Source organism: Morone saxatilis, unplaced genomic scaffold (genome assembly GCF_004916995.1).
Source record: "Morone saxatilis isolate NCDOM2014 unplaced genomic scaffold, NCSU_SB_2.0 Contig2, whole genome shotgun sequence".
Taxonomy (NCBI): Eukaryota; Metazoa; Chordata; class Actinopteri; family Moronidae; genus Morone; species Morone saxatilis.
This window is the reverse complement of record NW_023339762.1, coordinates 10,200,555-10,227,399: the sequence shown is the minus strand read 5'-3', so window position 1 is coordinate 10,227,399 and position 26,845 is coordinate 10,200,555. Positions and strand designations below refer to the sequence as shown.

At 40.7% G+C, this 26,845-nt stretch overlaps 1 protein-coding gene across 8 annotated transcripts; it reads left to right on the top strand.

Annotated features, from left to right (window-relative positions):
* On the top strand, nucleotides 1-26,259 carry si:ch211-272n13.3 (ankyrin repeat domain-containing protein 26). Of its 8 annotated transcripts, XR_004796848.1 has the most exons (44): nucleotides 1-97; nucleotides 1,220-1,508; nucleotides 2,413-2,527; nucleotides 2,644-2,817; nucleotides 3,123-3,229; nucleotides 3,336-3,473; nucleotides 3,648-3,808; nucleotides 4,312-4,348; nucleotides 4,424-4,493; nucleotides 4,580-4,631; nucleotides 4,717-4,913; nucleotides 7,675-7,840; nucleotides 8,214-8,275; nucleotides 8,360-8,456; nucleotides 9,717-9,821; nucleotides 10,310-10,377; nucleotides 10,463-10,532; nucleotides 10,623-10,667; nucleotides 11,187-11,453; nucleotides 11,543-11,638; nucleotides 11,750-11,820; nucleotides 12,311-13,198; nucleotides 14,345-14,520; nucleotides 14,876-15,091; nucleotides 15,704-15,734; nucleotides 15,836-15,971; nucleotides 16,191-16,404; nucleotides 16,629-16,812; nucleotides 17,132-17,278; nucleotides 17,371-17,833; nucleotides 18,161-18,666; nucleotides 18,810-18,962; nucleotides 19,165-19,340; nucleotides 19,468-19,561; nucleotides 20,163-20,240; nucleotides 21,230-21,364; nucleotides 21,489-21,601; nucleotides 22,002-22,149; nucleotides 22,234-22,524; nucleotides 22,634-22,869; nucleotides 23,023-23,266; nucleotides 23,721-23,778; nucleotides 25,208-25,253; nucleotides 25,379-25,468. XR_004796848.1 is itself a non-coding variant. In XM_035665388.1 (43 exons), exons 2-43 carry the CDS (start codon nucleotides 1,309-1,311, stop codon nucleotides 25,507-25,509), a joined length of 7,104 nt encoding a protein of 2,367 aa, XP_035521281.1. In that variant the 5' UTR covers nucleotides 1-97; nucleotides 1,220-1,308; the 3' UTR covers nucleotides 25,510-26,259. The 8 variants fall into 8 exon arrangements, 7 of the variants coding, with proteins under 7 accessions (XP_035521281.1, XP_035521283.1, XP_035521285.1 ...); XM_035665388.1 differs by lacking the exon at nucleotides 23,721-23,778 and having other exon boundaries at nucleotides 25,379-26,259; XM_035665390.1 differs by lacking the exons at nucleotides 9,717-9,821; nucleotides 23,721-23,778 and having other exon boundaries at nucleotides 25,379-26,259.
* The last annotated feature ends 586 nt before the right edge of the window (nucleotides 26,260-26,845 follow it).

The window sequence follows — 26,845 nt, the reverse complement described above, 5'->3', positions numbered from 1 at the left end:
CGTTGAAACTCCAACAGCCAGCATGCTCTCTAACCATAGGTTTGTTAGCTTTAGCGTTAGCGCTTTGGTAGTCAAGTCTGAGTCCGACAGTCAACAGGTAGGTTTTTGAGTTAATATACTGTAGTTAGCATTAATTACACACATGCTTACGTGAATTAGCTTATTATACCCTCACATACCTCATTTCTATTCGTCTTAGAGTGAGTGTTCTTAGTAACCTAGCTTTAGTTAGCACTCATCTCGACTTTGATGTTTTAGCGTTTGCTAATTAGCATTGAGTTAGCAGGGTTAAGTTTGTTTCATCCAGAATTGCGTTAGCTACCGACTCCGGCACAAGTATCTTTGACGGGGAACGAGTCTTGCACATCAGCTGTGGTGTTTGTTGTCTCTGCAGCGACAGTCCCCGCTGTGCGTGTCTCTGCTACAAACCAGTTTAAATGTGGCGGTTTGCATCATTTGTGAAGTGACGACGTGGGAGGCGCAGCACGGAGCCAACTGAAGCTAATGTTGCTAGGCAACAATTAATTCAGTATGAGCATAGGTTTAACATTGACCAAAACAAATATTTTATTTTCAAATGGTAACAGTAGATGTAGCAGGGCGTCTTGCTTTATAACACAAAAAAACTGTATGTTTATAAAGTTCTCAACATTAGAAAAGTGGATGACCTAGAGACAGGCTGTGGTTAGGTTACGTTAGCGTACCATTTATACAGTCAGTTACCATGGCAACACGCCTGAAGATATAACGCTAACGTTAACTAACGTTAGGTCCATATAAACAACGCTGAATAACGATGGCCAGTTAGGATTTTCGGTTCTGTGCACCTTAATCGTATATAAGTCGGTGCACTAATAAAACGCTAACATGCTGTGTGAAGCCCAGGTGCTATATAACGTTAAAGAGGGCGTCCTTGTGTAAGGTAAGAAAATTAGGGTACGCGTAGCTTAGTTAGCCTTTACTTAAACGCTACCGTTAGCATGACAACTGTGGTTTCTGCCGTCACCGAGGAACCTACGTGGAAGTAATTAAAGATATTAAACGCATTGCCTCCCTATATGTAACGTTAGTTGGTAACCACTGCGACAGCGACCTCGCTTTATAATACTGAGAGGAACAGTGTTTGTGGTACTTTGTTTTATCTCACATCAAGCAACACCGCAGTGCTCCCAGCACGCGTTTATAGGCTGCTAATCCGCTTTGGACGTCTTATTTTCAGGGATGGGAGAGACGCCTGTGGTGATCCTCCAGCACCAGATGAGTGGCATAGAGTGACGGTGCAAAAGCAATGTTGTGCTGCCGTGTACAATGAAGAAGATATTCAGCTTTACTAAGAAAAAGAAACCACCGTCCGGTACTCCTGACAATGGGAGTGTGCTTTCTGTTGGCTATGAACTAAAAGACAAGGACCTCGGGAAGGTTCACAAGGCTGCCTCAGTGGGTGATGTGGCAAAGTTAAAGCAGCTTGCCAAAAAGAATGACATCAATCAACTTGACAAGGAAAACAGGTGAGTGGGAATAAAGTCACATCCTTGAAAGTGTCTGTCTTTGCTGGATGCATTTCTGTCTACAATATACGTACGACATGAATAGCTTAATAAAGTGTAATGGTCTTTCTTGACACGATCTCTTAAACTCTTGTCTGTTTCTCCTTTGACACATAATATTGGAGCGTCTCTTTTTCCCACTCTTCATCAGTATATATATTAGAGCCTACATCAACGGTCAAAATGAACTCTTGGCTAAAGAGTTGCAGGATTTCTTTGTTCAACACATTAGTTGATTTGGGGGGGATCAGCCAAATCGACGCTGCTGAAATAAGAGAACTTTTCAAAAATATTATTTTGCCATTATCACAGAAATGGAGCAGCTCTGCTCTAAGGTATATTGTTGAGTATAGTATGCAGTATGGACTATTTTATTCATAGTAGAGTTGGGTTGTGTTAAAACAATGTCCATTATTTAGAAAGTTAACAGCAAACCTCCAGCTATACTTAGCACCAAGTAAAATGTACACGACACCCCATTGTTTCTTTTCTACTTATGTTTCAAGGTGGTTTCTAGTTACAATTTACAACTGGTATGTGTCAGAAGTACGTGAGTTGTGTACACAGAGGACTTCAGGCAATTGTCAGAGTGTAATAGGGAAAAAAAGAATTCAACTTGTCAGAATCGGTGAAATGTTACCCAATATTTATCAAACCATTTGATATATAAAGCCCTGCGAATTCTAAAACATGCTTTGTAATTACATCTTAATATTGGAGCTGAACTTTCACACAATTCCTGAAAGCAAATTCCCTGCTTGTGGCACAATTAATGGAATAAGTTTGTATTATAAAGTTATTATTGATTGCACTTCAGATCAGTGGAGGTGTTGCAAATGACAAACTCTCTCCTTCACTGTTACAGAACTGCACTTCATATTGCCTGCGCCAGTGGACATGTTGAGGTGGTGCAGTTCCTCATTGAGAGCAAAGCCAAGCTTAACCTATGCGACAATCAAAATAGATCCGCCTTAATGAAGGTAATCCTGGATGGTGAGACTGTAACACGAGTGTTTAATGTTAAATATATTGTGACGACCGTAGTTGCCTACTTTTCTCATACACTGTTTCAATGTTCAATTCTCCACTGTATCAGGCAGTGCAGTGCCAGCATGAGCGCTGTGTGAGTATACTGCTGGAGAATCATGCCGGGCCTAACCTTGTAGACATCAACGGCAATACAGCCCTACATTTAGCAGCAAACATCCCATCCATTTCCACCGCTATCTTGCTACTGGAGCATGAGGCTAACATCAATGCACAGAATAAGGTGATTCTGTCTTTTTTTTCTACCACAATAGCCAGCCATAGGCCAAACATTAGGATGATCATCAATTGATACAGAACTAGCATTGTGTTACCAGATGTATTTGAATTGTGAGTACATCCAGCTAAGACGCTAGGGGTTGGACAATATCTGACATACTTTATCTATATCTTAATGAGAAACTATTAACAGCTGTGCCATTACAGCTCATATTATCATATCAACAGTCTTTATTGCAATAACCAATCATGGCCACTAGGGGCCGACTCTCCAATGTACAAGGTTGTTGAATGTGATCTAATCTTTAGGAAGGATTCACACCCTTGATCGTGGCAGTCCGTGAGGACCATATTGAGATGGCTGAGTTTCTCATCAAGGCGGATGCTGATGTCAATTTTGTGGACCAAGATCAAAGGTCAGTACTAAACAGTAACACATTTGTGGTACATGTGTAATAGTTTGGATGTTGCTGATTAATTGTTTACAGTTGGTCATGTTGCTATCTTTGATTTTACCTGCAGGTCTCCGTTAATGATAGCTGCTGGCAATGGACAAATTGGTATGGTGCGGCTGCTGTTGCAGTTTAATGCCGATATCACACTAAAGGATACCAAAGGATGGTCAGCAGATGACTACGCAGTGATGAATGGGCATCATCCGTAAGCTGTGCTTCTTTTCTTTGCACTTATGTTTCCAGATTGGTATTTCCTTTGTAAATTATACATTTCCTTTTTCTTTTAGTTTCCTGTACTTTCTCACGGCATATTTATATACCTGGAATTGCAAAAGCATGTTAAGGCCTATGACTTTATGATATTTTCATTGTCCTTTAGTTGTTCCCTCCTGATCATTGAGCACAGTACCCAGAAGAATGATGGACAATCCCTATCGCATCAAGGTCCAAGCAAAAAGAAGAAAAAAACGCTATTGGGCAGTCCTTCCCAAGTTGTTGAAGCAGGCTTCTCTCTGGGTGGACCAGCCACTGACAAAGATGGTAGGGATATAAGTTTTCATCACATAACAGTGAACGAAAGTTGTGTGAGGATATTATTATTGTCTGTATTTGTTATTGACTTGGATTATTTTATTTTATTTAACAATAATACAATAACTCATTTATTTCATTTGATTTATTCCTCATGCATCTTGACTGGATCTAGAGCATGGAGCAAATGAAGCAGGGGGAGGTACTATTTTGCATAGATGAGTTTTGTTAGCAAAATCAGTCAAAGGTTGTATGTTTCTTGCCAGTGAAGAGCATTAACAGTTACTAAGGATAGATACAACTTAATCCTGTTTTCAGGAAATGCAATTTTTTGTGCTGCTTAGATCTTAGTGCTTTTGTGCACCTTACTTTTTCTGCTTTTTAAGATTAAAGGCCCTCAAGATCGTGTATTTGACAGTCTTAATATTAAAATGACATGTACCTTTCTAAAATGTATTCAAGTAAAGTTAAGTATTTATCAGCTGAAAACTAGTTTTTTTGCTTTGTTGCAGATTTTGAAGACAATTCTCAGTCGGAGTCACTAAGTCGGTGAGCACAATTTTCTTCTCGTGCAACTTCAAATGACAGTTGACTTCCAGACTCAAACCAATTTTCTTCCCTCAGGATTTCAAAAAGTGCTGCGGATGAATGGCCTTCATCTGAAGACGATGATGAATCGATTTTAATCGAAAAGGTCGGTGCTAAAACTTAACCCTGCTAAAGCAAAGTATGTTTTTCCTAAATTTAATCTTGGCCTTCATTTGAGATGCTGTCTTTCAGAAACCACAGAAGGTAAACCTAAGGAAAATGATTGCATCTAAAAGGGGAGAAGGTACTGAAAATCTTTTAGCCTTATTAGCGTCCCTCTATAGTGTGTGATTTTTGGTAGTAATCTTTTATCCCTGCCTGCCTTCTAGCTTCTGCAATGCCTGACAGATCCTTGAGTGGTTCAGAATCTGAGCCCGAAAGTGAGAATAGAGTTCAGAGAATCCCATCCCTCCCAAAGGATTTACCACCCAGCAAAACACCACAGCACCCATTAGATCCCTCTCCCATTTCCTTACTACCCAAAGCACCCCAGATGACTTCTACCCCTCTTCCAAGCTACAGAAAGGTAACATATTTGTGTTGAAGCTTTGCCACTTGCATTTCTGTGACATCTGTCTCTCCTTCTATTTTTCTCCTAAATGCTTAAAACAAGAAGCTGATCAGGACAAAAGCAAAAACTATGAGCAACCCTCAAGTAGTAAAACAAAAGCAGACTCTCAAGAGGGAAGCCCAGAAGCCGAGGAGTCTGAGGAAGAAGATGAAGAAGAAGAAGAAGAAGAAGAAGAAGAAGAAGAAGAAGAAGATGAAGAAGATGAAGAAGAAGAAGAAGAAGAAGAAGAGGAAGAGGAGGATGATGAAGATGATGAGGAGGAAAGTGAAGAAGAAGATGGGGAAGAGGATGAAGAAGAGAATGAATGTGAGGAGGAGGAGGAGGATGAAAACTGCGTGGCTTCTGTTGAGGCCAACGCTTCTGAATTTGAAAATGTACAAAAACCGTCTTCTGGTTCCCTTAAGATTACTGACAGTGCTGATACTCAAAATGAAACTAGTCCTGGTATTGTAGGTGAGAATTTAGATGTCTTAGAGAAAGAGACTCAAAACTCAAACAATGACGTTGATGGCCCAATTGAAAGTGTAAGTTATGCAATACCAGTGGCATTAGATGTAGAGGAGGATTGTGTCGTGTCAGCCGTTAGGGTTGAATCAAAATTTTCTGATGATGAAGACAGCCTTGGGAAGGAATGCATATTGCCATCAGACCAAAACAGAATTTCAGACGTGGATTCAGCCATCACACCATCCGGACACCACACAGAAACTTGTTCACCTGCTGAAAACAAGGAGGAAGAGTTTGAAAGAGAAATGGAAAAGGATGATGATAATTCCTGGAGCAATAAACAAAACAGTGGCGAGACAGTGTGGAATGACAGCGATGATGAAGAGGATAATCAAAGAGGGGGATTTGGTCGCAGAACAGTACTCGCTAATCGAATAAATATCGTGCCTGAGGATGGAGTGGAAAACGCAGACGGTTCCTCTGTTGCTGAAGATGATGCTGGATCAAAGAAAGAAGCATTTAAAGAACAGAAACGCAGATCCTCATGGGGCTCCTCATTAGAGGACAGTGACAATGACCTACCTGGAGAAGATAAGGTAAACAGGGAGACTCTTGACCAGAAAAGTGATATTCCAGCATCAGATTTACAACAAGAAGCAGCACCACTGCATTTGAAAAGCACATTTCCTCAACCAAATGAAGACATCCCGGATACCTCATGGGATTCTTCTTCACCAGTGGCACCATCTCCAAAATGTGTCTCACCTCAGCCAGTGCTAGATGAACCTATGTCCTCTTTGCAACCAGCAAAGACAACAGTAGATGAATCAGAGTGGGATTCTTCTTCTGAAAATAATGACCCAAATGATAACAGCCCCTTCACTAAAGGTGAAATGCATTCACCAATTTCTAAAACAAATATTGTAACAGAAATCCAGCCTGAGCAGAAACAGTGTTCTGATGGCTCTTGTGAAGAAGAAGATAAAGAAAGTATTGAGAAAGAGTCAAATGACGCCTCCCCTGCTGTGTCACCAATGCCTGAGGATGAAAAAATAACCAGAGACCAAATATTAGATAACAATGATATTGAAGCAGTTGGTCAGTCATCACGAATGGAAGGAGAATTAGACTCAGAGAATGAGAAAGGCAATGAAAGCAGTTGGGATGATGAAGATGAAAGTGATGAATCAGAAAAGCAGAAGACAACAGCAGAAGGTAACACCTCGAAGACACGTCCTTCTACCCCGACCAATTTGCTGTCGCCAGAGTCGAGGCCCACAAGTGCAGTAGAGGGAGAAGCTGAGGTAGATGATCTTAAGGGAGATGAAGGCAATGAAAAGGTTCTTCAATCTGTTACTGGTGGAAATGAGTCTTCTGAAGAGGAAAAGCTGCTGGAGAGTAAGAAAGATGATCCCTGCAAAGATGATGATACAAGTGAGGACTCTGACAGCAAGGACCAGAAGCTGCAGTACGATTTTGCCAGCGCCACAGTCAAAGTATCTGATGTGGGAGATGATTCTGATAACACTCTTGATGGATGCCTGCATGGAGGCGACAAGTTAAATGATGAACATGAGGCTAGGTTAACTTCATATGTTCCATTAGAAAACAAAAGCACCGTGTTGTCAGATGACCTCAGCGAAGAACCAGGAAGGGAACAGATTTTTGCTGCTGATCAACACCGTGATTTTGATGTGAACTCGTTGTCCGATGAAGTGTTACCGCAAACTGATATTGATGATGTTGAGCTAGACTCGCCTGATGAGGCAGAGAGCATAGGCATAAGAAGTCAAGAGCTCAGAAACATTGAAGAGCCTGTCATTCAGGTAAAACAGAAGTAAAACAGGTAGTTTCTAGTTGTAGCAGTTTGTGCAATGTGTTGCCTCTGTAAGCCCTCTAGCTACTTCCAAGTTTGCTTAGTGCTTTCCCGTTCATTAGAGATGCCTTAAAGACACATGCACTTGTAGAAATTACGGATGCACCGATTATGAAAGTCTTTTTTGTTTTATTTTGTTATTTGCAGGAGATTATTTCTCCAGTATTTGAGTTGGAAATAACCAACACAACATTAAACCAGAGCAAAATTGATGCGACACAACATATAAACATTGGTGAATGTCATCTAATTTGCCGATAGGTCAGCCAACAAGGCGAATATCAGGCAATACCGATGGTCTGGCCCGATAAAATATGGTGCATCCAATAGAAATAGATTTAGAAGTTAGAGTATATGGATTACAATATAAACAACTTTATGTTTTTTACGCAGAAAGAAGAATCCACTGGGGATGAGGATGATGATGATGATAAAGAGGAGGAGGAAGAGGAGGAAGGAGACATTTCAGATGAAAATGATCAACCTGAAGGGAGTGGAGAGTCCCTTGATGCCACTTCACCTGTTCCAGAGACAGAAGTCTCCAAAGATAAGAAAAGAGGTAAGGAGCACATCATTTGTAACAGATTTTCTCAACATGGTATGAACAATTGCATGTGCATAGAAATGTTAAATTAGTTACAGTTACAGAGATTTAATTTGGATTGTTTTGCTCTGTGTGAAGGCATTTTCACAATATTTTACTTTATTTACTGTGTTATTGAATATGTGGTCATACAGTATTAAAAAGTATGTAAATCAAAACTTCAAAGATATAAAGGTGCATCAAGAATAGTTTTGAATGGAATTTGAAGATGAATACAAATCAGTTTTTTCTGCATTGGCTTCTCCTGTCCAAGACATCCTGTATGGCTCTGCAACTACCATTGCTTTTCGGTTCTATCAGTGTAATTGATCTTCGTCTGTTGAAATAGATTTCCTGTCCGAGCTGGGTCTAGAGAAGGGAGAGGAAGAGCCGGATTCTTGGGACTCTGAGGTACATCATACACACATCTTGGAACAACTTTTAGGAATAACTAGATGTTCGCCACAGAGATTCTCACAGATTTTTCTCTTTCAGTCCCACTCTGAAAACCCCAATATACCCCATGAAGAGAAACAAAGCCTGCATACTCAGGATCAAGAAGAGACAACCAAAGTTCAAGAAGAGCTTAAAGGTTATATATACGAAATTCACTTGTCACTGAATGTCACACTAAAGTTAGATGTTAAAATATTTGTGAAAACGTGCTGCAATGGCCGCAACAAGTAAGCCAGTTTAGAAAAAGTTTAGTTTTTGTTATTCTAAGTGTATGACAACATTAAGGAAAGGATCCCTAAAGAGATTGGCGTTTTGTTTAGCCAGAAATGGCCGTAATATCGCTATTGCTCGCCATACTCGAGAGACAAAAATGGTAATTTTACCTTGCGTGTCATTGTAACTATTAAAAAGTAATCAGAAGCAAAATACAACTCAACCAGAAAACACTACTAACTCTGCTTTGGTCGAAATAAAGCCTTAATTCACTGCTTTGTCAGTCACTTTATTCAGCTGCACAATGAGCAGACCGGCTATGTAAACAAACGCCACAAAGAGGCTGCAAAAGCAACACAGGCAAAGTGAGTTTGAAATCATTCTCTTCTCAGGATGTCATCACAGAGCAAATAGTTGTTTGCTGCTATATTAATGTTCTAAATCTAATATGTTTAACCTTTAAAGAAAGATGTTCTATCTTGTTATTGTGGCCATTATTGTGAAATGGGGACACTTTTGACTCAAAGGTCATTGTGACCTCAAAATCATTTTTAGGAATAATTTAAGAATAAACTGGGCAATCCCAGATTTCACAAACATGTTTACAGGGACAAAACAATGAGTAAGCAATAACCAGCACCGTACAGACTTTCATCTTTCCATCTAATCCATTCTGCCCTTCACTTAATGCCTCATTCTGAATTTAAAGCATCACAATTGCATTTTGTATAGCTGTAAGAATCCATCTTTTAATATAGTTAACAAGTACTTGTGTAATGTATGTTCACTGGAATCACATATGTATCAACAATATAGTGATAACTCCCATTTAGCCAAAATATACACTACATTTTTATTTTAAATCCTTTCCAAGTAATCAATACATATATTATATGAGTGTGGACAGACATGGATGTGAACTGCAACTTGACTGGTCGGCGTAGACATACAACCGCTGGGCGGTAATTCTAGTTTGTTTTTTCATAGCAATCAAATCATTCCAGGCACCATTTCATGCTGCAGAAACAGTCTGACCTTATTTAATTATAACAATAGAAAAACTGTATTAATGCATGCTTTAATTTTGTCTGTGAGTAATGGTTCAAGCTTTGTGTTTTCAGTCTTAATATGTGTAATGCAATCGAAACAGCCTTTCCAACATTATGTTACATTTCTTTTGTAGACTTGTTTTATATTCCCTCTTTTTTAAGAGGAGAAGGAAGCAATAGGATGGCAGTGCTAGAGCCTTGGAGGAGTGTAGGCAGGCCAGGAGGAAGCCAGGGGGAGGGTATGAATATCTTGACTCATAGGTTTGAGGAACAGCATGTTAACCACACCAGAGGCCTGATCATCACCTCATGGTCACCATAAGAACATGCATGCAGCATACACCACTACATCCTGCCTGCTGAACTTGAACCCCATTTCCCCACATTTGGGACTTAAAGGGCCACTTGTTTTTCTTAGCTTGCTTGGTGTCAGCAGATTTCCACTTAAATAATGCTGATAAGTGAATACAGCACTTATCAGCATTCTTGGATAATGAAATTGTGTCCCATTAAAAACCAGAACGGGGAATTAAAGTGCTTGTCTGATGCCTAACCATGTATCTTCATGCTAATAAACCATAAGCTCATTTGCATGGGAATGCTTTTTACAATGTTCTGGCAAACTCACCCAGCTTCATTAAAATATGGTTTTGTGTTTTTTTACAAAATAAAAAAAGAAATAAAATTGCGTTTCTCAAAAATGACAGACATGTCTTGTCTCTTGTAGTTGGAAACAACAATAATTGTGACAATGGAGGTGAACATGTTGATAAAGATGATACTATACAGAACGAGGTAGGTTCAGCAACTAAATGCCATATATTGTAAAACAGATTGTCATCTGTTGGAACCAAATAACAATGTATTCCCTTTCTACCAGACTGAGAAGGCAAAATGGGAACCAGTTAGTGTATTGAGCAAACTTGAAGGCGACAAAGATCGAAAGACAGGTAAATAGAATTATCTGGAGTGTCATGTTTCCTGTTGCTCTAGAGGAAGAATTGTTTATATTTAACTAATTCTTTGTTTCTCTTTGACAGACTTAATGGAAGAGCTTGGTCTGGGCGATTGTGATGATCTGGAAGGTAAGATGGCAAAAAATAATTGTTTTAATATTTATGAGTCTGTTTTGGTATGCTTTAACTTTAAAATTTAAAATAGTTTGCGTAAATGATCACAAGGCAGAGACAGGGCCACTGCTGGTACATTTTCTGATGTTTACAGAGTAGCACCAAATGTCGACATTGTGAAAGCTTCACTTTCAGATACTTAAGAGCCACTGTCTTATCTTAAACTTTTGATTAAAGTGGTGTATTCACATGCAGCACTGACTTTAATACCCTTTCTATTCTGTCATCACACTTTTTGTAGCTCGAAAAGCAGGTCAGTAAAGATAAACAAGCTAATTAGATATGGTGAACTTTATAAACTCATAGCTGTAGATCATCCTTAAAGTGTCCAATAACAGCCTATCCCAGATCTTTTCCGTTGTGCTGGTGAAGTGGTGTAGTGGTTACCCCATTGTCAACTGACCTCCTATCAGCAGCAACATCAATGTCATATTTTGGTCATTGACCTACATCTTTTTGCATTAATTGACACAGATGCATCAGACTGGGACTCGGCCAGCACTACCAGTAAGAGAACCCTGCCTGGCCGCAAAATGGCCTCTCCTGGGCTTGAGGAGTTCCCAGAATGCTCCAGTTCATCTGTTAAACAGCAGGATGAAGACATTGCCCCAGCAACACCTCTGACACCTCAGAGGAGTATCAGCACCGACAAAAGGCCCCCCAGCACACCCCCCCAACCTGTGCCCCATCCCCAACCTCGAGCAAGGAAGTTGGTGTTTCAGAAACCGGAGAGTGAAGATGGTAAGACATCTGAAACATAATAAATAAACATATGTATATACCATTATACAAAGGAAATGACTACAGCTTTCTTTGACTGTCTCATTCAGAATCAGATTGGGAACCAGACAATTTGACGTCGTCTGCCAAAACAGCCAAAATTGAGCAGCAAACCACAGCTGAGCGTCAAGCAGTGGTTAGACCGGGTAAGGCTCACTGTTTTCTTTTTTAGATTATTATTTTTTTTTTTTAAGAATCGAGGCAGACATTTTGTTTACATGCCCTGTTCTCTACATACAAACTCTCTGTGTCCTTAGGTTCCCCTGAGCTCTCACTGATGGGAGGAGACAGTAAAAGTAATGTGGAGTCTGACAAGCAGCAGCAAAAGGTGAGAAATACTCAGAAAATACCTCAATCCTAACTCACCTATAATTTCTCAGTCATTTTTGTCCCAGACACATTATCACTTCACATTAAAATACATCATCAAATCATATATATTGTTATAATATAGAGTATATTAAAAACAAGCTATCTAAATGTAATTAAATGACCTACTATGTGACATTGCTTGCCAAGGCTTTGGGGATCCTCAAAGCCTTTGTTTTCCTTTTGACCCCTCACAAGTGAAACATGTGAATATTCAGTATTTTTGGAGTTTTGGCTAGTTGTAAATAACTAGGTTGGCCCATCCCAAATAACATGGTTGTAATTTTCTTCTTTCAGTCTTTTCTATAATTAAAATGTAATTTGGGTGTATGACAATGCAATGTTGAAATGCCTCAATGTCTATTTTAATATTGTGTATCCAATCTTGGTTTTTGCATTTTTTGTCTTGTCTGTTTTGTGTTGTTCCTTGTCCACCCATGCCATCAAAGGAGAAAGATGATGCAGTAGATACATGTGAGTTAGATCTTAATAACCCATGCCCGTCTGGCCATGTGGCCTCTGATGGTGGAGAAAAGGAGAATGACTTTATAGAGGAGCAACTCAGTCCAGAAGAAAGAAGTGACCCGGGTAATGGCGGCACATGGGAGAGACGTTACGAGAAGCTCTGGGTAGAGGTGGAGAAAAAGGAGGTAAAATCCTCCTTCAAGAATGTTGCTGGTGAATTAAAAGAGAAATTCGGAGAACTGCTTAAATCAAGATTTCCTGCTGAATGCACCACAGAAGAAGAACAGGCCGTGGCTGAATCTGAAGAGTCAAGTGATGAAGAAGAAGAAGGGGAAGTCATCGTGCGCCCCATGGCCAGAGCGAGGAGTACTGTCCTTCTCACCATACCTGAGCAGAGGGAGTCTGGACTGGAAGATTCTGTGACTGAATCAACTGACAAGTCTGTATGTGAGGACAGGACGCAGGTCTGTGAACGTCCAGCTAGTGAGGGCAGCGTGTGTCGAGAGCCAGATCTGCTCTCTGATGAGGAGCGCAGGTCTCCTTCACCACAACTGACCACAGCACAGAGACAAAGCAGCATACATCATGTTACTGCAGCTTCTGCTAATGATCGTAGCGTACCATTGTCCGATGTCGACACGTTCTTAGAAAATATGGCCAAACTTGGGCCATTCCAGAAACCACATCTGAACCTTACCGGGAAGGACACCACCGATAATCTAGATGAAGCAGAGAAGATCAATGCAAGTTCAGAAGATGATCCTGAGGAATTCAACGAGTCTCGTCCCCCCTCACTAAGCAGACGTTCAGCATCTGTCCCAGGTGTTTCTGATGAAGAGCTGGAAGAGGACATGGAAAGGTTTAAACTTGAGGTAGGGATGCTGAAGGTTGTCTTCCTGGATTTGGAGAAAGGAAAGGCCCAGCTCCAGAAAGAGGTAGAGGAATGCCGCACCTTCCATAGTCGCCTAGATCGCCTCTCTTTCTCTTCATTTCACCCATGTGCCTAATTTCATTTATTTTTTTCTGTTAGGTGTTCATTCTCTATGTCTTCATTTGTATTTTCTTTAGGTTTGATTTCAAGTAGAAGAGTTGGTCTTGCATGTTTCTCCTTAAGTTTTTGTCTTTTTTAACTAACTAGAAAGACGTATAATGTAATTTGCACTGCAACTATACACCTTTGGTGCTGACTTCAGTTAATATAGTTAAAATATTGGTTGTTTAGTTCAGTTGGAGTACCATCAAGAACACCAAACAAAATTCAGTCTGGTGTGTTTTTAAGTACTGACTTGTCCTTCATCATGCATGGACTTTGCATGTATCTTTACATTAAATAGGTTCTGTTGTATAAACTCTCTCTTTCTAGATGATGTGGTTTAAAGATTGTTCAATTAATAGCCTTCTTTTCCCTAAAAAGAAGTGCTGTAATGTTATGATGATATGTTGTTTTTTTTTTCTTCTTTTAATGCATGCTGTGCTTAAGTTTGCGTTTATACATGCAGGTATTTGTTGGGAAGGATGATCCTCACGGGATGACTATGATTTATTTTTGGCCAGCCTTTGAGTGTTTGGAAGAAAGCATAGAAAGAAGCATTCATGTTCTGTATGTTTCTACAATTAAACTTAGAAAAATATAAATAAAGCTAAAAATGGAGACAATATAAACGTATATAAAAAGAGAGAATATGTACAATATGGCCGGATACTTAAATAAATGAGTGTACAAGGGTTGGGGTCCATCAGAATGCAAAATTGATAATATTTTCCACAGTTCAGGTGTCACAGCAAGCATTGTAGTGCATGGGATTGTGCATCCTTGTGATTAACTGAAAATACCATGTCAAATAGAGTAAGCACACTAAGGTGTTAGGTCTCCAAAGGGAGGGGTGACACTAAATTATGTATGACAAAGTGTACAAGTCCCTGCTCCAAAATGCATCTTAAAAGGCTGGCTCCAACCTGTTTCAGTCAGGAATAGTCTCTCAAGTCCAGTTACCAAATATTTACTCCTGTCTTTTCAGGCTGGCAAAGAGACGACAAAGACGGCAATGGAGGTGCAAAAATCCAGTACTTCCTGGGATGCTGGTGGAAAGTTATTGGAAGAAGTGGGTACTGAGAAACCTGAGACCAGGTTAGGATGCCTGTCAAGTCAGGCTGGAGCAATTCACCAGGAAGAGCAGCCTGTGGCCACTAAGAGGTATGCCTTATTTTGTTTTTGTTCATTGTTAAGGTCCTGGCAGTTATCATTAGCAAATGTTAACGATTGTTACTATTTCAGAACACATCCACAAGCCTCCTCTGAATTCAGCAGTCAGATATTATTTACAAGGAAACTTAATATTTTTGCTTTTGTATGTGTGCCGGTTGTCTTCTCAATCATTTTATAATGCTCTTTTAATAAATACTCTTTAGCTAAAGGTATTTTTCAGATTTTATCAGAAAGACCCCAGTCTAAATTTACTTTTAAGGGGTCTTTCTTCAGAAACACCTCCAAGAGCCCCAAAGTGTAGATGTCACAGCTCATTGACTATCAGGTTTATTGCTCTCCATAGCACCAACGGGGCACCAGTACAATTGCTTCTGCCAATCCAGCAGACCTACAGTAGCAACAAACAGGAGGGGCAAGCTGTAGAGGAGACCTTACAGCTTGAGCTGGTCAGAGGGGCCCAGCGCAGGAGAGCCCCTCAGACCAACATCCATGCTAATGGAGATCCTCTCTCAGTGTTTGACGATAGCACTTTAAGTGAAGTGTCGGACGATGAAGGAAGGTATATATGCAGTATGCCACTTTTTTCACCTCTCTGTCACTAACCCGTAAGGTGTGTTTAGACTGAATGCAAGTGATTTGTACAGGCAGCAGTATTGTGTACAAAGTCACAGATTTACTTTGGGAAGAGCAAATGAAGGAAAAATGAATCAAATTGAGAAAAAATCATGCTTATCTGAAACGTCTAGTACTTCACTTAATGAAAACACAGAGGAAAGAGAAAAGGGAGTAAAACAGGAAGAACAAAAGATAAATTACTGAAGTTGTTGGTAAGTTCTAAAATCCTGTTTGTGCATTGGTGGTTTGTGAAAAATAAACAGAGACTTCTACAACAGTCCAGTGGTCAAATTTGCATGAATAAACCAAAGAGATTCACTTTGCATTCAGTCTTAACAAACCTACAAAATTGGTGGTGGGTGATAATTGGGATGTTTTTTCGTTCTTTTACTTATTTTTCTCTAAAAATAGTTGCATGACTAACCACTGATTTTCCAAACTGGAATAGTATACTGCATTATACCATTACGCTTCCAACAACTCTTCAATGCAGCTCTCATAGCTTGAGAATGCATTCATTTCTGTAACCCCTGTTTTTCTTCTTTGTTGGACTCAGGTTTTCAACCAGCGGACAACAGAAAAACGAGGTAAAACACAACTTTAGTTTGTAACTAAAGTTTGAGTACACAAATACAGAATGAGAAATTGAATATTTTAAAACCTCATTTAGAATTGTTTCTATATTCAGAACCCTGAAGAGATGGAGATGGCAGAAGACTTTGATGAACTCACTCAGTCATCGGATACAGATGACATCGACTCCCCCACTTCAGGCTATCGTCATGCATCCCTCCTCATTCAGAAGCTGGACTCAGCCACGTTGGGTACTGATTCAGATGGTTCAAATGTTAATTTATGTAATAATAAGTATGGGATTATTTATGCTTTTTAGGACTTTGTAACCTAATCAGTTTGTTAATTTAATTTGCTAAATATTTGTACACAATCTATCCTTGAAAGCAAGATCTGGTATATACTCTTCAAGTGGTGAGAGTCACTTACAGACTCTTAAGACTCGTACTATGCCATATTATACCTCACAGACTCAAGAAGCATGGTGAAGCTGCAGAACATTTTCCACGAATATGAGCGCTCCATTCAGAAGGCAAGGAGTCGCCATGGTTACCTGTCAGACAAGGTGAGCCAGCTGGAAATGGAGAGGGCAGAGTTGAAGAGCTCTCTGGAGGAAGTTAAAGATGTTAAGTCTTGCTTGGAGCGCAATCAGCTGGAATTGCAGACTGAAGTCACAAACCTCAAGTGAGTGTTTCTCCTTTTTCTAGAAAGAGTACTCTGTAGCAATTTCTTAACACGGTCTTGGTCTCTCTTCTTAAATTTGTGTTACTGCTTGTTTTATAAATCTTTTTGGCTGGCCTGCAAGTAGGCCCAACAAATGCAATAGTCCATGAGTTACTGCTTGAGTGATGAAATGAGTTGTTTATTTTGATTTATGACTTGAAATTTCTGTCTGAAACTTGGTACAGATTTCAGCTGAAACAGGAGCAGGAGAATCGCCGCAACGCCACCATGATGTACAACACCACCAGAGATAAGTTGAGGAGGACGGAGGAGCAGCAACAGTTAGAAGTTCAGGAGAGACAGAAGGTGGAGCTCACCCTCAGGAATCTGGAGCTGGAGATGCGAACACTGGTCAACAACATGAAACAGGTACTCCCTCTTAAACCACATTTGTGTTTCTATCCAAAGTGTACAATGATTTTGTTAATGCTGTTTTCATTGTATTGATATTGGTTAATGTTCTATTAATAACTATCAATATGACTGTTTCAGTATTAAGATAACTTAGCTTTATTGTTTGGATCATTTCACACACAGTATGTATTTCCTGTGGTACGGATACTCATTATGCAGCATTTATGTGGAATTCATGGTGATTTGATGAGATGCCTGCAATAGCTGGCTCGTCCAGTTGTTGTTTGGTGTACATATGATTGTTACATTAGTGGGTTATATGTCAACCGCGCAGCTTGAAGAGGACCACAGTGAGACCCAGAGGCTGCTGGTTCAGGAGCGCAGTGCCCGGACACTGCAGGAGAATCTGCTCAGCAGCCACCTCCGTAAGCAGCAAGAGATCGAGGACGAGAACAAAAGAAACATAAGCAAAAGCAACGAGGTAATCCTCACAGTGATGTCCATCATTTTAGAATGTCTTAGTTTGGTTGATGGTTTAGAATCAACATGTTTTTTTCCCCCTGATATTCATAGGCGTTGTCTCAGCTCACTGAGGCCAGTGACAGGGAGAGGGAGTTGCTTCAGCAGACTGCTACCTTACAGGAGCAGCTGACCATCCTGAGAACAGATTTCGAGCGTTTGCAGGCCAACGGCAGTCTTAAAGAGAGTCACATTTTGGAGGAGAATGACGCCCTCAAGGAACAACTAGAAGACGCTCGGCGAGATCTCAAACTCAACAGTGAAGCCCTGACCCAAACTGTGTTCAACTGCAACAACCAGGTGACCACCCTGAAGTCCGAGTTGGCTATAACAACAACCCGCCTGGAAAATGAGCGTCAGGCTCGTGAAACACTGGAGACGGAGGTCGAGTCCACTCGTACCCGCCTGGCTGGAGCCGTGAAGGAGGCAGAGCTTTGTCTGGCGGCTCACACAGATACAGAGAGAGTTCTGCTCCGGGAGAAAGAGGAACACCAGCGTCTCAAAGACAAACTCACAGGTTAGTACTAGTAGGAATGAATGGACACTTGCTCACCCATGACCAAACTTTCCATGATTAAAAACCTGAACGTTGTTGTGCACCCTATGTGTATATGTGTTTTTTCTGTGTTTAAAACCAAACGATTGTGGATGTAACTACACTGAATCGCTGTCACTCTTCACTGACACACAGAAGTCTCTTTTCTGGACCAATTCTGCCCCCTGCTGTGGTCCAGACTGGCTGCAGGGGCTAGTATTTAATTATACAAGCAAACCTTTGTTTTGCATAACTTTTTTTGCTTAACTTTGAACTTATTTGTAACTCCTAATGTATTTACTTGTACAGGTGAAGTAGCCAGTCACCGTGAGGCAGTCAGCAGCCTGTCCCAGAAGCTGGCCAAGGCAGAGTCTCGTGCCAACAGCATGGAGAATGAAGTTCATCGGGTCACACTGCAGCTGACGGAGAAAGGCCTACTGCTGGAGGCCCTACAGCGAGAGAAGGACCAGGCAAGTGTACGCGTCAAGGAGCTAGAAACGACGTTGCATGCAGAGAGGGAGCTGGTCAGCCGTGCCGGGGCAAGGCAAGAGGCCACGCAGGAGCGGCTAGCCCAAGCTCAGAGTGAGGGCATGTTACTACGGCAACAGCTAGAGGAGGCCCAAAACAAAGGGGTTGCAAAGGAGCGTGCTGTGACAGATGCCCAAGAGCGTTTCAGTGACATCTTGTCCAAGCTGCGCTCTGACTGTGAAGAGAGAGTACAACTGATGGAGGAGAGAAATAAGGAGCTCGCCAGTAAGGCTGCTGATCTGAGAGATCAGATCTACAAGTTGGAGGAAGAGAAGAGCGAAAGAGAGGTAAGATTAGGACTGTGTAGGGTAAGAGGATTATCTGACCTCGTCCTCCAGACCCACTTTTAGCCTTTCTTCCACATGCCAGTTAAGAATCTCCTTTTATATCTAACCAAACCCTGCTTTCTCTGGATTCTGTCTGAGCACAGGCTAGTCTCAGGCAGTTGCAGCAGGAGCTAGCTGACTCACTCAAGAAGCTGTCGATGAGCGAAGCTTCTCTGGAGGTCAACACACGCTATCGCAATGACCTGGAGGAGGAAAAGGCTCGACTCCTCAAAGACATGGACAGACTCAAGGGAAAGGTAATGGCAGGGAACAGTGCCACTTTGTGGCAGCATATTCTCATCACATCTCTTATACCAGCTGGGTTAGTGAATATGAAGCAAACACTTAAAGCCGAAACTGTAATGAGATACTTACTTAATTCTTTAGGTGATAGATCAGAACTGACATTTAAGTCCACTGTTTTGACATTGAGGTGGATGCTTTGTCTCTGTCATGTAGCTGGAGGAAAGCGAAGACCAGTATGTGCAGGCTGAGAAAAACATTAACAGGCTAAAGAACATGCTTGATGAAAGGGAAAAGGAACTCACCACTGCTGCTCAGAAACTCCAGGAGGCGCTGTCCACCTCAGGAGCTACTGATACCACCATCAAACAGCTGGAGGAAGCGGTGCAACGGTATGTACCAACAAATGCTGTATACATAAACACACACACACACATTTTCAGCCATGAGTGTAGATATGTTTCAGTATATAGTATATGAATGTGTGTGATGCCGTTTATCAATGTAATGTCACATTAGGCTGGAGATAGAGAATGCCAGGCTGGAAGCTACTGCAAAGCAACAATCCAACAAAATTGATGCACTTCAGAAAGGAGCTCAGGAAGCTGCCATGGTGAGTGCTGCAGACCTAATCCAATCACCTGCGCACGCATTTTACACAGGACCTCGATGGCGCCGCAGCTACTTCTTTGTGACTAAAAAGGGAAAATACGATATCTCAGTATTGTGATACTTCTCTTGTGAAATCAGATGGCTGACTTTACATTATGACGTCATTATTATATTTTAAGATATCCGATCTTCTTCCAGCTATCTGACTGCTCACCTGGAGGAGGGGTTGGTATTGTGGATGTAGGCTTAGTTTCTCTGTGTGGGTTTACCTCTGATTTCTCAAAAAGAATATGAATCGACAAAGATCATAAGATGACACTTCTGTCATGGTTTGTGGGCTTTTTGCACAAGCTGCTAGATCAGGAATAATTAGTGTTGGTTTGGGTTTTTCTTGGTGACCTCAAAATGCGTTCCCTCCCTTAAGCCTGATCTTGGTATGTGGGGTCTTTAACTGCTTTTTGTGTCGAGCTGCATGATGCATGTTACTTCCTTTAGTCTAAAGTTTCCTCTCAACTGTCTTAAATGATAAAGCAAAAACCTAAAACAGCAATAACCCAAACAAAGACATCTTTATTTTTACAATGCTTTTCTTATTTCTGTAGGTCAGAGGTCATTTGGAGGACTTGGTTACAAACCTCCAAAGCAGTAAGATTACTTTGGAAGACCAACTCAGTAGAGAGGTTGGTGGCATATTTTGTTTCCTGACTAAGAAAACTTTCACCCCTAGATTCCCATTTCTTACTCTCATCTTGTTTTCTAGTCTTTGTGTATGTAATTCACCTGACATCAGTCGGATTGGGCCGTTCCTAGACTTTTTGAGTAGCCAGCCAGAAAAGGCAATTGGAAGACCATGTAATTATGAATTCACACATAAAGTAGAGAGGTAGTCCTATTTGGAAAAAAAGGAAGTTATGAATTATTGTGAATGTTTCTTGAAGCAGAGCAGTGTAAAACACGGGGCCCAAAATTACCTTTCTGGATCGTCTGCCAATGGCAGGTAAACTGAAAAAATATACTTTTTTACTGGCCATAAAACTGCATCATGCATTATTTGACAAAAAATAATTACCTTTTTTAGCCAGTATCTTGGAGACTTCCTGCGCCGTTTAGATGTAATTTCTTGCAAAAACACAGACTGCTGTGACTTTTCTCTTTGTCATAATGTTTGCTTTTTGGTAGCTTAACACTGCGAATATGTTGCACACCTCTAACATGTTATGCTGATGTTTTTAATGTCAGCAACAGACATTGTGTAGAAAGTACCAAATAGTGGCAAGCTGCTTCGATTTAATTCACTGACGTAACGATACGGAGGACAGTGAGGGCTCTATGTTGTGACAGCCACCTGGCTGGTGACCCCGATTTTTATTTTTTCTGCCAAACCTAAAATGTACCTGTATTTGGTGGTTGGTGGGTGTTAATTTTGGAACAATATCAATAAGAAGGCCAAAACTAAACTATTTTCTTTGTAGAAAATAAGAACCAAGTACGCATTTTAGCCATGAAGACAATATCAGAATATTTTATATAAACTAATCTCACAAATAAGATAAACCGTTGGCTGTGTTATTTGATCATTATGACAAGCTGACAGGAGCTTCTCTTTATAAATATTCACTTCTTTGCATATAATAATTTAATGTCTTGGCACCTCATCTCTCTTTCTTAGGTCCAGAAGCAAAGCATGCTGTCTCACACAGCCCAGGACTCTCAGGCCTTGTGGGAGGAGGAGCTGAAGAGCCGCTCTAAATTAGGACTGCGCCTGGCAGAGCTTGAAAAGGAAAAGGGAGAATTGAGCACTCAGGTGACCATAGTGATGCATTCATGTGCAGGCTAATGTCATATATGATGAATTAAGTAGTTATCCCTCCTGATGATATACCGTGGTTTGGGTCTCAAGAGTTATCGGCCTGTTGCCTGTGTTCCAGATGGATATAGAAAAGAAGAAAGCCAAGAAAATAGTGGAGCAGAAGAAGGCTGTAGACACCCGGCTGGATCAAGAGATTAAGAGAAACACAGAGCTTCAAAAAGAAATGTACAGGTGACTCCTAACTTCCTCCTCGCGCCCTCTCTCCTATGGCAGTACTTCCTTAGACACAACTAGGATCCAGTAGAGCGCAGTCTTTCCTGGCTTATGTGGCTGTGGTGCACCACTGTGTGTATCTGGTGTAAGGGTGTATTTATTTATTTATTTATTTATTTTTTATTTTTTATTTTTTACTGAACTCCTATTAATTATGAATTATATAATAATATTAAAGTCCTTGTGTGTGTCTAGTGTTTTTGTGTTTAATTGTATTGTATTCTGTTGACGATTAACATCTATTTTGAGTTTGTCTTTAACAAGAGGTTGTTTGTGTGTTGTGTTGATGTGTTTTGAATCTTGTCATATTCACAAGTACACAGTGTTTACTTCTCCTTTTTGTGTGTATGTGTTTAAGGTTGCGTAGTTTATTAAAGACTGCAAAGAAGAAATTGCGGGATCAGGACGCAGGTGGAGCTGAATTTTCCTCTCCTATGAGCAGTCTGCGGATGGACGTAGGCAGACACAGCCAGGCCGAGGGTGCCTTTGGACGAATGAAAGATAAGGTTTGTCTGATACAGATGTAGTTACATAGCTCAGCTGTTAGAACTTTGCCTCAAACATTTCCTCCGCCTTTCGTACGCTACCAGGTGGACGATCTGCAGGTGCAGCTGGAGAAGGAAGCGTCCCGTCGCAGCCAGCTAGAGAAGGTGAACGGGGATCTTAAGGATCAGCTGGCCTCCCTGAAGAGCTTGAGCCGCAATAATGACCACCTGGAGAGGAGTAAGAGGCAGCTTGAGGAGGAGGTACTGGACCTGAGACGTCGAATGGAGGCCGCTCAGGTGGAGCAGAGCCAGGTGGAGCAGTACCGCCGTGACGCAGAGGATAGGGCCCGCCAGGAGATACAACAGAAACTGGAGCAGGTCAACATCTTCCTGCAGGTAAAAACCACCTGAACGTGCATGAACTGGGCAAATCGGTGGTAGCTATGCACATGTCTATTAAAACATCAAGCCTAATTACCTATGATTGCATCTGTTTGTGTCCCAGTCCCAGGCAGCATCCCAAGAAGCACTGGATCAGATTAAAGCCGCCAATGAGGCCAACCTGCGCTCCCAGCTGGAGCAGAAGATCCGGGAGATGGAGGAGGAACTGGGCCGGGCCCGCAGCACCCAGCAGGACAGCCTCAGCCAAAGAGAATCCACACGCACAGAGCTGGAGCGATACCGCCAACTCTACACGGAGGAGCTGCGCCTCCGCAAATCCCTGGCTGCCAAACTAGAGAGGTGACACAGTTTAGTGCCGGGTCTTCTAGAGGGGATACTCGGATCCATCTCTTGATGCCGGGTTTCTTTGGTGTAGTCAGACGCAGACTGTGCTGATGGTGACAAACCTGTGTTGTATCAGGGATTCACCTCTTTGCTGTGTTTTCTCCACAGGGCCAACAGTCGGCTCTCAGAAGCCAATTCCAAGTTGCTCAACGAGCGCAGCAGGTCTCTGATCACCAACAGCATCCCAAACGGTAGCCTCGCAGGGCCCTCGCTGGACGTGGGCTCTTTGGCTTCACCAGCACACTACGGGGCCACACTGGGGCCCCTCAACAGGAGCCTAGGCCTGGGACTCTCCCTCCTCAGCCCCGTGACTGAGGGACAGAGCAGCAGGGTCGAGGACTACCTAGCCAAGGTCAGTCATTCATTGTAACGCTCATTCTCTCATCGAGATCACAGACAAACTTTCTTTAAGTTTCTTTACTTTGGGCCATTTTCATTTCCACTGCGTCATGGTTTGTCAGCATTGTTATTGTTTAACTGCCGGTGTTTTGTTCAAAGATGTTGCTTTATACACAGGTTAGTGTGTTACGTTGACATAACTGCATTTTATGTGGGATATTTCAGATTGTGAAAAAAAACATCAAAGAAAGACAGTCATAAATATTTATCTAATGGCTTTCTAAATTCTCCTTCCACAAGAACACCTTCAAAACTGAAGGATTGGAGTATTTCTTCACCCAGTTTTTTCTTTCTTTCTTTTCTTCCTCCTGCACATTGTTTCTCTGCCTTTGCTTCTTCTTCTGTCTCTGGTCTTTATGGTAGTGGGACTTTACTTCTAACCTGTCTTCTATTTCTCACTCTTTTAGCTTCTAGCTCAAAAGTCTGTCTCTCATCTCTCTTCTCTTCAGCCAGACTCGTAACCAGGTGTGTAGATGTGTTTAGCTCAGTGTCTGATTGGCTGCTGTTCACCCTGCTGATGGGCCTCACTGTTAGACTCTGTTCACATGCAAACCGTGGTGTTCAGGGTTCGCACAGTGAAAACGTTTTTTACACTGCAGAGACAATGTATATATCTGCTGAGCTTTCTGCATTGAATACTGCATTCAGAGGAATATATTACTTTTTCAAAGTACAAAACGAAAAAAAAAAAAGTTATCTTCTCGAATTGGAAAGGAAAGTGAAGCTACTACTGTGTTTTCTATTACAGTGGAGCACTTCATTGTAGAGCTTTTTCCTGGTTCATCGTTTTCACACCTTTAGGATTATAACTGAAATAACAAATAGTCAAAACTGACAAAACAAATGTTGTCAGAACTTTAAGGTTTAATGGCAAAAACTGAATTGCAAAATATGTAAACGAAAAGTCAAGAATAAGAGAATCTGACTGGTGAAATGTGCAGGAACCCTGGGTTTGTATTGTGTAGTTAGATATCCAACTGACTGTACCAGCTGGATGCTCAAACTTTCCTCCTTGATTCTCTGCTTTGAGTTGATTTTCTTCATGCTCTGAAGTTGACTGGTAAAGTACTGATGATGTGGCTCTTTTTAATTTCTATTTTGATCATTTGTCTTTCCTAAAGCTAAACAGTTATTAGTAACACGCCACCAGTTCTAATAAATATATGATACCTACAACAGTGTCATTGTGAAAGAGGAAAAAAAGCTCCATTTAACTACATTATAGACAGTTCTTTCTTTTCATTTTAGGACTTAAAACAGAGGAATTAGGGTTAGGAATTATTCCAAGTTTTCATTTATTTACACTAATAGACAATAAACAATGTGATGCTGTATAGTAAGATAATAAGTAGCTGTACCATCCAGAAATGTCCATGTCTCTGTATTTGTGTAATATACTACAAATACATATGAATGTAATGAATGTGTGTGTACAGGCACATCTAACTGTGCCTGTATAGCTCAAAACACACAATTCAGGAATAATTACAGTTTCTGAGAAATACCATTTTCCTTATTATGTTGCATGCAGACCTTGATGGTTTCAACATATTGACTCAGCTTCTTGTTACTGGATATAAGAGACAACATCAAATAGCCTGCAGAAACTCTACATTAAAGCAGAGCTTGCATGGTTGGCATGTCCTGCTGTGTTTCACATAATAGTCCGGATTTGATTGCAGTGTGTTTTTCCACTATTCAAGCATTTGTGATTAATATGTGTGGCCGTTGCCATAGTATTGTGTTTGGTGGTGAAATATCATCCCTGTGTCTTTTTGTTTTTTTAAATGTATAAATATTTATCATTAAGGCCATGTTTCTTCAGTTTATTTTAGCGTTACCAAAACTCGCAGAACTCAACTCTTACTACAACTTTCCCCTTTTCTCTCTCCAGATGCAGAGTGAGTTGGATAGAAACATATCAAAGGAATTGAACTATGGTAAGTGCACTGAGACTGGAAACATGGCACAAGTCTTAGCTGTCTTGAAAGGTCTTTAATTCGATGGTAGCGGTATCTGACTCGTAGCTGCTGCTCAGTGACTGTGTCGTCTCTTCGGCCCTCAGGCGCAGCAGAGCTGGACGTCGCTTCAGCCCGTATGTCACCAGTGGGCTCTGCCTCGAGGGTGGAGCTGGACCCCGTCAGCAGGGCCACGCAGCAGTACCTGGAGGTACTAAAGAAGAACAATATGATCTGAACACACACCACAGCTGCTTGTAGTCAAACAGATTTCATCCATTAAACAAACTTGCACCAACACTAAGGCCAAAGCCACTGCCTAGTCATGTAACACCAAGAACATAATGCACATTGCACTTAACCACTCAGGAGCAAAGGGCATGAGTCATATATATGTTGGGTACACTTAGAGAGAACCTCGAAAGTATTTGTTCCTCCTTACCAATTCTGTTCCATTTGTAATTGTTTTGTTTTTATTAGCACAAAATATATATATATATATATATATATACAGAATTGTGGTTTGGATTTTTATTTGTGAATATTGGTGTTGTTACATTTTGAATTTCTAAGTATTTGATGTACAGTATGCATCATCATTAATGTTGCCAAGATATTACATTTGGTACGTGCCATCAAATGGTGCAATATCTGTCTTGGTCTTATTTTGTTAGACTCATTAGAGTATTGTGGTTATTGTGGCTTTTATTTATTCTTTTTTTTATGAACATGATATACTTGAATAAGACGAGCCAGAATCCTCTCTGGTTAATGAAACAGGGTGACATTGACACATTTGTACAACTGTCATTACAGCTTTTGGTTGGCTTGTTTTTAGTGCATCAAAAGTGAAACACACTTGTTTTGGTGTTTTTATTTTTTTCATTATTCATGAATACTGTAACAGAATACATATAGGAAAGCATTTATGGCGCTTGTACATTACAGAAGATTCTAAAGTTGTAAATAAAACCGTAAAAATACCCTCCACTTGAGTTAAGTCTTGATGTGTGGACACAAAAAAATTACCATTTAGCAGCTTTTTTCGTCAAGTTTGTGTGTAAATTCTAAGTTCTCAGTCACTTCTTGCTAGTTTAGAATAAATAAATTGTGACGACTTCAGTAATGTCTGCATCACTGTTCAGCCAAAAGCAATGTAAACAGGAATTCTCTAGCATCTCAAGCTGTAACATAACAACTAAAATAAGTTCTAGGAGGCCAAATGATATATTAAACCTAACTGGCAGTCATTTGTGATTGTAGATATGACTTTGTTGTATTTATGCATACATGAATAAACATCCACCTAGGTTAACTAGGTTCTGTCCTAAACAACATAACACACTCAAAAAAAAAACATTGAGTGAAAAAAGAAGAAAACTAATTAAATCCAACAAGGAGGTGAACTTGATAAAGCAAAAATATTTCAAATAAAATATAAATAGCATTCATAGAATTGAAGTATGATAAATACTAAAGGTTAATATAACTTCATTCCACAGTGATTGTTGCCTTCCTCAAAGCCACATAAAAACACGACTTACGTTGTAACATGCAGACTTAATTATTACTTT